This window comes from Mobula birostris, chromosome 24 (genome assembly GCF_030028105.1).
Source record: "Mobula birostris isolate sMobBir1 chromosome 24, sMobBir1.hap1, whole genome shotgun sequence".
Lineage (NCBI taxonomy): Eukaryota > Metazoa > Chordata > Chondrichthyes > Myliobatiformes > Myliobatidae > Mobula > Mobula birostris.
Genome location: NC_092393.1, coordinates 13,575,214 through 13,587,444, shown reverse-complemented (window position 1 = coordinate 13,587,444; position 12,231 = coordinate 13,575,214). Strand labels below are relative to the sequence as shown.

The 12,231-nt window shown below is 42.3% G+C and overlaps 1 protein-coding gene across 2 annotated transcripts in view; it reads left to right on the top strand.

The window, feature by feature from the left end:
- The window catches only part of fdxr (ferredoxin reductase), a 45,188-nt gene that overhangs the window by 16,814 nt on the left and 16,143 nt on the right, over positions 1–12,231 (top strand). For both annotated transcript variants that reach the window (XM_072242724.1, XM_072242725.1), the window contains 2 exons: positions 4,159–4,358; positions 11,041–11,212. In XM_072242724.1, the coding sequence (XP_072098825.1) occupies positions 4,159–4,358; positions 11,041–11,212 (372 nt within the window). The remainder of the gene's footprint in view (positions 1–4,158; positions 4,359–11,040; positions 11,213–12,231) is intronic.

The following is a 12,231-nucleotide window of genomic DNA, read 5'->3' as shown; positions in this document are numbered from 1 at the left end:
TCTGGTTTCTGCCCCATTCCTTTCCAGTCCTGATGAAGAGTCTCTGTTTGAAATGTCAACTGTTTATTCCCCTCCATAGATGCTGCCTGACCTGCTGAGTTCTTCCTGCCTTTTGTGTGGAGCTCAAGATTTCCAGCATCTGCAGAATTTCTTGTTTACGCAGCTATTTTGGGCTTGTGTCTTTCTTATGTATGAGCTGTTTAATATTAAAACAATGCATGTTGTAACTTCACCAAATTCTCAATTTATCTTAAGAATTGTTACTTTTCTCAATGCTCATTTATAATTTTGACTTAAATATAGGGGGCATGATGAAATTTTCAGATGAAACAAAAATTGGTCATGAAATTGACAGCAAGGAGGAGGGCAATTTAAGGACATTAATCAGCTGGATAAGGTGGGTAGAGTTTTGGCAAGAAGGATTTAATCTAGACGAGTGCAGGGTAGTGCATTTAGCAGATGTAACAAGACAGGTGAATACTGAGATGTGTTGGAAAAGGTTAGGGTTAAAGGACGTAGGACAGGTGGATAAGTTTGCTGAACTGACATATGAGTTACTTTCCTTTATTACTTGAGGCATAGAGTGCAAGAACAAGGAGGCAATGTTAAAGCAGCAGTTTGGCCACAGCTTGAGTAGCTACATGGAGTTGCGTTTGTGGATTTACAAGGTAGATGTGATTAGAACAGGAAGGTTTGCTCCGATGATGTATGAGCATGTGGCCAGAAATGGAAAATTGTAATTGGGGAAGTCTGGATAGGCTCGCCTCTTTTTCAATTAGAGGAGGGTGAGGAGAGGCTTCACCAAGGTTCCACTGGGGCGGCACAGTAGCACAGCGGTTAGTGTAACGCTTTATAGTGCTGGCAACCTGGGTTCAATTCCTGCCGCTTTGTGTGTACTCCTGTGACTGTGTGTTTCCAGTTTTCTCCCACATTGCAAAAGACACAAGGGTAGCAAGTTGTAGGTGTGCTCTATAGGCACTGGAAGCATGGAGACACGAGCTGCCCCAGCACACCCTCAGATACAAATGATATATTTCAATGTTTTGATGTGCACATGACAAATAAAGTTGATCTCTAATCCTTAAAATTACAAAGAGCCTTCATTGGAAGGCTGATTCTGATTTTGGAAGGGTTGTTTCCATTTAGGGGGGTCAAAAATCAAGGGGACAGGGATTTAAAGTAAATTGTAGTATAATTAGAGATGAGTTTAAAAATAACATGTAGGGTACGAAGCTTGCCGAGGCAGAAATTTAAGAAGTACTTGAAGGCCCATGAGCAGCCGAGCTCCAGTTTTGATGTTGGTAGACGATACTAGGCCAAGTAGTTTTGTGGCCAATAACAGAAACAATTGTTTGAATGACAGCCTTCAGTTTTCTGAATGAGTTTGTTGAATAGTGGAACTTGATGGTCCACTATTCAACCATACCGGACCATCAAGCTCCGCTATTCATGGTTCACTATAATTCGGTGGACTGAACCATATTCATGGATTCATCTTCAGATCTGAATGAATATCCCACAGTCATCACCAACTTCACTGAGGCCTGTCTGGATGGGTGTGTACCTTTGAGAACATACTGGACAAATCCAATCCAAAAGCGTAGATGGAAAAGAAGATACTCCATCTGCTCAGGGCTAGATCTGTGTGTTTCAAGACCTGGCTCAACCTATGGAAGCTCATTGTAAGAGCAAAAAAGCAATTCCTTGTGAAGTTGGAGACACAATTGGACAACAGCTGTGACAGGGTTTGCAGGCCAATACTTCCTGTAAGGTGAAACCTAAAAACATTAATAACTGCACTCCCAGATGAGCTCAGTGTCTTCTCTGCATGCTTTGAAAGGGAGAATTAAAGTACACTTGTGCAAATCTCTGCAGCTGCAGGCAGCCCCGTCATCTGTTTCAGAGGTCAATGTCAGAACACACTTCAAGAGGGTGAATCCTCTCAAGGTGTCAGGCCCCAGTGGTGCCCATGGCAGGGTACTGCAAACCTGTGCTAACCAACTGCTTGGAGTGCTCAAGGACATCTTCAACCTCTCAAAAGTTCAAAGTACATCTATTATCAAAGTACTGTACATACACATTATACAACCCTGTGATTAATCTTCCCATAAACAGCCATGAAACAAATAAACATCATGAACTTATTCAAAGGAAACATCAAGCATCCAGCACACAAAAAAAGAACAAATCATGCAAACAGCTGCAGCTGGAGGTTCCCACTTACTTCAAAAGGGCAACAATCATACTAGTACCCAATAAGTGCAGGATGAACTGCCTCAATGAATGTTGCCCGGCAGCTTTCATGCCTACTATGATGAAGTGCTTTGAGAGGTAGTAATCATTAGAATTAACTCCTGCTTTAGCAAGGACCTTTATCTGCTGCAACTTGCCTATCACCATAACAAGTCTACAGAGGATGAAATCTCACCAGCTCTCCATTCGGCCTTGAACTACCTCTACAATAGCAGTACCTATGTCAGGCTGCTGTTTATTGATTACAGCTACGTGTTCAACACCATCATCTTCTCAGTTCTAATCAGTGAGCTTCAAAACTTGGGGTTCTGTGCCCTCGTCTTCAAATGGATCCTTGACTTCCTCATTGGGAGACCACAGACAGTGCAGATCAGTGATAACATCTCCTCCTTGCTGTTGGTCACCACAGGAGCTCCCCAAGGATGCAAGCTTAGCCCACTGCTCCACACATTACAGTGTGGCTAGGTAAATGCCAGGTGTAAATTCTCTGATGACGCCACCGCAGAACCTCAGATGGCAACGAGAAGGCATACGGAAGTGAGATAGATTGGCTTGTTGAGTGGTGTCATAACAACAACCTTGCACTCAACCTCAACAAGAACCAGGAGTTGATTGTGAACTTGAGGAAGAGGAGGCTGGGAGCACACACACCAGTCCTCATTGAGGGGTCAGTAGTGGAAAGTGTAGGCAGTTTCAAATTGCTGTGCTTCAGCATCTCGGAGGATCTTTCCTGAGCCCAAACTACTGATGCAATCACGAAGGTTGCTGCCAGCAGCTATATTTCACTAGGGGTTTGAGGAAATTTGGTATGTCAGCAAAAACTCAAGCTGCTTAATTGGGGCATAAGATTGTTGCTGAACAGTTTCTCACTAGTGTCAGATGTGTGTACTTGTGTGGCTGTTAGACTCTGCACCATGCTTAGAGCGAACAATTTTTAAATAGTATCAGTTGCATGTGCCGATGTTCAAAAACCAGTGATTTTTGTCTCTGATAGTTGGCAAGAAATAAGTAGGAAGACAATTTGGAGCTGTTTGCTCAACACTTGTTTCAAGCATTCAGGCTTGGAGATGCCAGAAACGGCAGGGATTGAAAATGAAATCATTTCACTACTTCAGATTAGGAACTATAGAATTTGAAGGTGTTGACAATCATCTTGAATGTTACATTGAAAATGAAGATTTGGAGGATGCAAGCATTGTATGAAGGCATTTCATTATCTACACTAGATGTCTGCGCTGATTTTTGTTCATTTATAGTTAAACACGATGAATTCCTTTGTCGATAGCCATTAGAAACTAATACAGTTTATAGTTTTGTAGTAGTATTGATTAGTGTTCTAGTTTGTTCTGTATTTCATTTAAATACTTAAGATGTTACTCAGTTAAATGGCATTTTTTTAAAAATCCATTTTTAACTATTTCCATGATGCTTTGGGCAGCTGCTTAATTGGACCAAAATGTACTAGTCCCGATTTTGTCCCAATTTAGCCCAATCCTATTGTACAGTTGCAGAGGAGAACATGTGACTTAGACTTCAGCAATGAACACAATGCAGAGAACTAGATCACTTCTTAAAAAGATCTTTTGGGAGAAGTGGAAGAAACCCTAGAAATTCCTCATGTTTTTCTTTTTATAATGACTGTAGATTTCAGGAATTTTGTATTTGGCATTATGCTCTGAGTAACTGAGTAGTAACCTCTGAGTAAAAATCTCAGTAGTAATTTCTGAGCTGTTCTTCTGTCCAGAAGATTGGAAGTTTAAGGCTCAATTTGTGTAGATCAAAGAGAACTAGTCTGTTACTGACTGCTTTGTTTTGTGGTGAAAGTATTTGTCTTTTTCTTAAAATCATAAAGAAACCATTCAAGCTAAATTTGTTCACAAAGTTGTGCCATCTGTTATATTCCAGACCTGCCAAGGCCAAGGAAACGGCTGATGGAACTGTTGATTAAAACTGCTCTTGAAAGTAATGCTGGGAAAGAAGCTGAGTTCCAAGCAGCAGCTACTAAAGAATGGAGCCTTCGATTCCAGCGAAGCCCCTTGGAGATTATTCCAAGTAATGACGGAGAACGTGTGGGTGGGATTCGGCTGTCTGTCACCAAGCTGAAGGTAGGTGGATTGTTTGGTGCTTTTTAAGGTAGAGTACAAACTCGGAGAGTTGCAAAGTCAGCTAGTGCCAGCATGGGTACTAGCCTTCCCAGCACTGAGGGCATCTTGAAAAGGCAATCCCTCAAAAATGTGGCTTCCTTCATTAAGGACCCCCTCCACCCAGGACATGCTCTCTTCCATAAGAGAAGAGATCCAGGAGCCTGAAGCTGTTCCTGAAATTCAACATTTCAGGAACACCTTCTTCCCCTCTGGCATCAGATTTCTGAATGGACACTGAGCCAATCCATGAACACTGCATGACTATTTTTGCTGTCTTTTTGCATTATTAATTTAATTTAATTTTGTATAATTATTATAGTATGTTTGCAGTGTAATTATCAGAATCAAGTTTAATATCACTGTCATATGTCATGTAATGTGTTGTATTGTGGCAGTAGAATATTGTAATTTATAATTTTTAAAAACTATAAATTGCAATAAGAATAACATAATTAAATGGGGTGGGGGGAATGTCGACTCAGACCATGAGAGGTCTGCGTCAGGCATTTTCATGCCTTACAAGGTGCAGATTGGAAGTCTGTGTGGGGCGCCACTCCTCGCACAGACTAGACCAATGTGTGATTAAGTGCCTTGCTCAAGGGCACAAACACGCTGCCACAACTGAGGCTCGAACTAGCAACCTTGAGGTAACTAGATGAATACCTTATCCACCTGGCCATGTGCCTAACACATAACTAAATAAGCAGTGCAAAAAGGTGAGGAAAAAATAATGAGGTAGTGTACATGAGTCCAATGACCATTCAGAAAGCTGATGGTGGTGGGGAAGAAGCTGCTCCTAAAACATTACGTGTGTTTCTTTAGGATCCTGTACCACCTCCTTAATAGTATCACTGAGAAAGGGGCTCGTCCTGGGAGATGGGAGTCCTTAAAAATGGATGCCACCTTTTTGAAGCATCGTCTTTTGAAGATGGTGCAGACACAAGCACGCATGAAGGAGCTTGCTGAGTTTGCAACTTCCTGCAACTTTTTCTGATCCTGTGCAGTGGCCCTCCATAGCAGACAATAATGCAACTAGTTCAAATGCTTTCCATAGATATTTCAGTCTCTTGTGGCGTACCAAGTCTTCTCAACCTCCTAATAAAATATAGCTGATGTTGTCCCTGCCTTTCTTTGTAATTATATCAATGTGTTGAGCCCAGGATAGACCTTCAGAAGTATTGACACTCAGGAAATTGAAACTCTTCACCCTTTCAGCTGCTGATCTCATGTTGAGGACTAGTCTGTGTCCTCTCAAATTTTCCTTCCTGAAGTCTGCAATCAGTTACTTGGTCTTACTGATATTGAGTGCGAGATTGTTGCTGCAACAGCACTCAAACAACTGATCTGTCTCACTCCTGAACGCTGCTTCATCGCCATCTGAAATTCTGCCGACAATAGTTCTGTCATCAGCAAATTTATAGATGGTGTTTGAGCTGTACCTAGCTGCACAGCGAGAGTAGAGCAATGGGATAACCATACATCCCTGAGGTACACCAATATTGATTGTCAGTGAAGAGAAGATATTATTTCCGATCCGCACTGACTGTGATCTTCTGATGAGGAAGTCGAGGATCCGGTTGCTGAGACATGCACAGAGGCCCAGATTCTGGAACTTGTTTTGTTACTTAGTACTGAGAGTATGAATTTGTTGAATGCTTGTAATCAATAAATGCGGCCTGCCGTAGGTGTTACTATTGTCGAGGTGATCCAGGGCCAAATGGAGAGCTTCTGCAAAACAAAATTCAGGACATACGTCAGTGATTTAAACCTGATCCTGATAACCTTTATGCCGAATTCTAATTGTTGGAGTGATACGGGCATGGACCTCCCACAGATAACAATAAATGTGGGTACCAATGGCCTATAAAGTTCTAAAAAGTACCAAGATGCGTTTATACATTGAAACACTTAAATAGCCAAATGCAAATAGCATTAGCTAACAACTAACTTACACTGAGACTTGGAAGCAGTACAGTTGGCCCTCCTCATCCGCGGGTTCCGCATGCGTGGGTTCAACCAACCGTGGATCGGGAAAACCCAGAAATTCTCTCCAGCACTTGTTGTTCGAGCATGTACAGACATTTTTTTCTTGTCATTATTCCCTGAACAATACAGTATAACAACTATTTACACAGCATTTACATTGTATTAGGTATTATAAGTAATCTAGAGATGATTTAAAGTATACGGGAGAATGTGCGTAGGTTACCGCGGATCGGGATAAAAAAGAATGGAAGTTCTGTTACTAAGTAAGTCGAAACAGGTACATCCGGTATTATTTAGCGTCAGTTAGTCAAACATTTGTGTTAGTATATAGTATATACAGTATAGTACATGTATGCGGGATGGTTTTTTGAACCAACATGTCGAGGAACCAACTTAGAGAGCAGGCTATTCTAGACTGGGTATTGAGCAATGAGGAAGGGTTAATTAGCAATCTTGTCGTGAGAGGCCCCTTGGGTAAGAGTGACCATAATATGGTGGAATTCTTCATTAAGATGGAGAGTGACATAGTTAATTCAGAAACAAAGGTTCTGAACTTAAAGAAGGGTAACTTTGAAGGTATGAGACGTGAATTAACTAAGATAGACTGGTAAATGACACTTAAAGGGTTGACGGTGGATATGCAATGGCAAGCATTTAAAGATCGCACGGATGAACTACAACAATTGTTCATCCCAGTTTGGCAAAAGAATAAATCAAGGAAGGTAGTGCACCCGTGGCTGACAAGGGAAATTAGGGATAGTATCAATTCCAAAGAAGAAGCATACAAATTAGCCAGAAAAAGTGGCTCACCTGAGGACTGGGAGAAATTCAGAGTCCAGCAGAGGAGGACAAAGGGCTTAATTAGGAAAGGGAAAAAAGATTATGAGAGAAAACTGGCAGGGAACATAAAAACTGGCTGTAAAAGCTTTTATAGATATGTGAAAAGAAAAAAGATTGGTTAGGACAAATGTAGGTCCCCTACAGACAGAAACAGGTGAATTGATTATGGGGAGCAAGGACATGGCAGACCAATTGAATAACTACTTTAGGTCTGTCTTCACTAAGGAGGACATAAATAATCTTCCGGAAATAGCAGGGGACAGAGGGTCCAGTGAGATGGAGGAACTGAGGAAAATACATGTTGGTAGGGAAGTGGTGTTAGGTAAATTGAAGGAATTAAAGGCAGATAAATCCCCAGGGCCAGATGGTCTGCATCCCAGAGTGCTTAAGGAAGTAGCCCAAGAAATAGTGGATGCATTAGTGATAATTTTTCAAAACTCGTTAGATTCTGGACTAGTTCCTGAGGATTGGAGTGTGGCTAATGTAACTCCACTTTTTAAAAAAGGAGGGAGAGAGAAACCGGGGAATTATAGACCGTTAGCCTAATATCGGTGGTGGGGAAAATGCTAGAGTCAGTTATCAAAGATGTGATAACAGCACATTTGGAAAGCGGTGAAATCATCGGACAAAGTCAGCATGGATTTGTGAAAGGAAAATCATGTCTGATGAATCTCATAGAATTTTTTGAGGATGTAACTAGTAGAGTGGATAGGGGAGAACCAGTGGATGTGGTATATTTGAATTTTCAGAAGGCTTTTGACGAGGTCCCACACAGGAGATTAGTGTGCAAACTTAAAGCACATGGTATTGGGGGTAAGGTATTGATGTGGATAGAGAATTGGTTGGCAGACAGGAAGCAAAGAGTGGGAATAAATGGGACCTTATCAGAATGGCAGGCGGTGACTAGTGGGGTACTGCAAGGCTCAGTGCTGGGACCCCAGTTGTTTACAATATATATTAATGACTTAGATGAGGGAATTAAATGCAGCATCTCCAAGTTTGCGGATGACACGAAGCTGGGTGGCAGTGTTAGCTGTGAGGAAGATGCTAAGAGGATGCAGGGTGACTTGGATAGGTTAAGTGAGTGGGCAAATTCATGGCAGATGCAATTTAATGTGGATAAATGTGAAGTTATCCACTTTGGAGGCAAAAACAGGAAAACAGATTATTATCTGAATGGTGGCCGATTAGGAAAAGAGGAGGTGCAACGAGACCTGGGTGTCATTATAGACCAGTCATTGAAAGTGGGCATGCAGGTACAGCAGGCGGTGAAAAAGGCGAATGGTATGCTGGCATTCATAGCAAGAGGATTCGAGTACTGGAGCAGGGAGGTACTACTGCAGTTGTACAAGGCCTTGGTGAGACCACACCTGGAGTATTGTGTGCAGTTTTGGTCCCCTGATCTGAGGAAAGACATCCTTGCCATAGAGGGAGTACAAAGAAGGTTCACCAGATTGATTCCTGGGATAGCAGGACTTTCATATGATGAAAGACTGGATCGACTAGGTTTATACTCGTTGGAATTTAGAAGATTGAGGGAGGGATCTTATTGAAATGTATAAAATCCTAAAGGGATTGGACAGGCTAGATGCAGGAAGATTGTTCCCGATGTTGGGGAAGTCCAGAACGAGGGGTCACAGTTTGAGGATAAAGGGGAAGCCTTTTAGGACTGAGATGAGGAAATACTTCTTCACACAGAGAGTGGTGAATCTGTGGAATTCTCTGCCACAGGAAACAGTTGAGGCCAGTTCATTGGCTATATTTAAGAGGGAGTTAGATATGGCCCTTGTGGCTAAAGGGATCGGGGGTATGGAGGGAAGGCTGGTACAGGGTTCTGAGTAGGATGATCAGCCATGATCATACTGAATGGCGGTGCAGGCTTGAAGGGCCAAATGGCCTACTCCTGCACCTATTTTCTGTGATTTCTATGTTTTCTATATCTTTTACCTTTCTATGCATATAAAACACTTTGGAAACGTATGTATTTCTATAATTAAACCACTGCGTTGCTTAGTAACAATTGTAGCATTCATTGGGGCAGGGCCTTTCTCACTTTATCCTTTAAAATTTTTCCGATCGTTGACCGACTGTAGCCTAATGCTTTTCCAATGACAGATGGCATTTCACCTCTTTCCCATCGCTTCATTATTTCTACTTTATTTTCAATCGTGATTATTTTTATGAACAGAAGCACTGGGGATTCAGAGCCCTGCCGGGTCCTAAAGTCCACTGCACTGAGACTGGTTAAATAAGGTCCGGGGATCCGCTGGGTCCTGAAGTCCACCGCAGTGAGACAGGTTTAATAAAGCCCGGGGTCCGCTGGGTCCCAAGGTCCACTGCACTGAGCCAGGTTAAATAAGGGGCTTGAGCATCTGGGTGTTTTGGTGTCCGCGGGGGGTCCGGGAACCAATCCCCCGCAGATAAGGAGGGCCGACTGTGCACACAAAATGCTGGAGGATGTCAGCAGGCCAGGCAGCATCAATGGGGAAAAAAAGCACAGTCGACGTTTCAGGCCGAAACCCTTCAGCAGTTCTGGAGGGAAAAAAAGCTGAGGAGTAGATTTGAAAGGTGGGGGGGTGGAGGGGAGAGAGAAACACCAGGCAACAGGTGAAACTTGGAGGGGAAGGGATGAAGGAAAGAGCTAGAAAGTTGATGGAAGAGACAGAAGGCTATGAAAGAAAGAAAAAGGGGGTGAGCTGGGGGGAGGGAGCACCAGAGGGAGGTGATGGGCGGGCAAGGAGAGTGGGAAAAGGGGATGGGAAATGGGGGTGGGGTTGGGGAGGCCTTACTGGAAGTTTGAGAAGTCGATGCTCATGCTATCAGGTGGGAGGCTACCCAAATGGAATATAAGGTGTTGTTTCGCCAACCTAAATGTGGCCTTATTACAACAGTGGAGGAGGCCATGGATGGACATATCAGAATGGGAATGGGAAGTGGAATTAAAATGGGTGGCCACTGGGAGATACCACTTGTTCTGGCGAACGGAGCGTAGGTACTCGGCGAAACGGTCTCCAAATCTACATTGGGTCTCAACAATATACAGGAGACTACACTGGGAGCACTATACACAGTATATGACCCCAAAAGACTCACAGGTGAAGTGTTGCCTCACCTGGAAGGGCTGTTATGGGATCTGAGTAGTAGTGAGGGAGGAGGTGTAGGGGCAGGTGGTGGGTTTTGAAATTGCAAGGTGTTGCTTGGCAAGCAAAGACCTTTTTTTTATTAGAATGGAGCACAGCAGGAAGACACTTGATAGAAATGGTCTGGAACCTGATCATCCTACTTTTGTAGACAATGATTTAGTTTCTCAGTGTGTATGTGTGAATTTTGAGATAAAAATTGAGATGGGCCTGGGACCAGTCTTGAATTTGTACTCAGTGTATAAGCAGATAACAAGGAATGACTGTTCTAATGTACTCTATATATACAAGCTGCTGCAAAATCAAAACAATTCCTAGTTAATATATCCAGTAACACACACAAAAGTTGCTGGTGAATGCAGCAGGCCAGGCAGCATCTCTAGGAAGAGGTACAGTCGACGGCTAGGCCCGAAACGTCGACTGTACCTCTTCCTAGAGATGCTGCCTGGCCTGCTGCGTTCACCAGCAACTTTTATGTGTGTTGCTTGAAATTCCAGCATCTGCAGATTTCCTCATGTTTGCATTTTTAACATATCCAGTGTTCTTTAAGTGCTGCCTGTTTTGTTGGTAATCAGACAAATGATGTTCCATAGTAAGAGTTGCTTGTATTTCCTTTGTGAATAATGAGATTACAAGTATGTTTAGTTTCACAACTTTTATCTTTTATCTTCCTTGAGGGTTCAGCAGAATCTGCAGTGGCCATTCAGACAGAAGATGTTGAAGATCTGGAGTGTGGATTAGTGCTGAGCAGCATTGGCTACAAAAGCCATCCGATTGACCCCTCTGTTCCATTTGATCAGCAGCAAGGGGTTATCCCAAATAAGTTGGGACGTGTCCTGCATGCACCAGGTTAGTTGGTAGCCAAACTCTTTGAACCAGCGTTGCGTTATATCTGAAAATCGATGCATATCACATACTGTGTGAAGAAGTTCCCCCTCAAGTTTCTATTAAATTATTCCCCTCTTACCTTAAACCAATGACTTCTAGTTTTTGATTTCCCAACCCTGGGGAAAGACTGTGTGCATTCACTGCCTATGCTTCCTATGGTTTTAAACACATTGATAAGGTCTCCAGAGTCTCCTATGCTCCAAGGAATAAAGTCCTAGCTTGTCCAACTTCTCTCTATAACTCGAGGCCTTGGCAGCATTCTTGTAAATCATCTTTGCACTCTTTTTTAATGACATTTTTCCTTAACAGGGTAATCAAAACTACGCTCCAGCTGTGGCCTTGCTAACATCTTGTATAACTTGTATACCTTGTATAATATCATGTCCCAGCTCCTGTTCTTATTGACGTAGCTGATAAAGGCCAAAGGTCATCTTCACTGCGTTGTCTGTGATGCTGTTTTCAGGGAACTGTGTAGTTGTACTCGTAGGGCCCTCTGTTCAGGGACTCTTCAGGGCCCTACCATTCACTGTGCAAGTCCTTCCCTGGTCTGACTTGCCGAAGTGCAACACTTCACTGTAAACTGTTTGGATGTCATTTGCTATTCTTAGCATACTCTCCTACCTGATCAAGATCCCCTTCTAGTTTTGATTACCTCCTTCATTGTATGTGGAGCTGCCTCTCTGCATATTTACTCATTTTCATTTTTCATTTTTAAATCTTTTTTATTAATTATTATTGAAAATCAACAACAAAGAAAAATACATCAAGATAATCAAGACAACATATCCATATGTAAAATAAGAGTTAAACTATCAACCAAACTGAACAATATATCAATAATAATAAAAAAAAATGTTAAGGCTATTTTTTTGGAAAAAAGAAAGAAAAAAGAACCCCTACTAACTAAAACAAAAAAAACCCTGATAACAAGAAAAAAACAGGAAAAAAACACACACTTGGAGCACAAACCCGGAGCTATA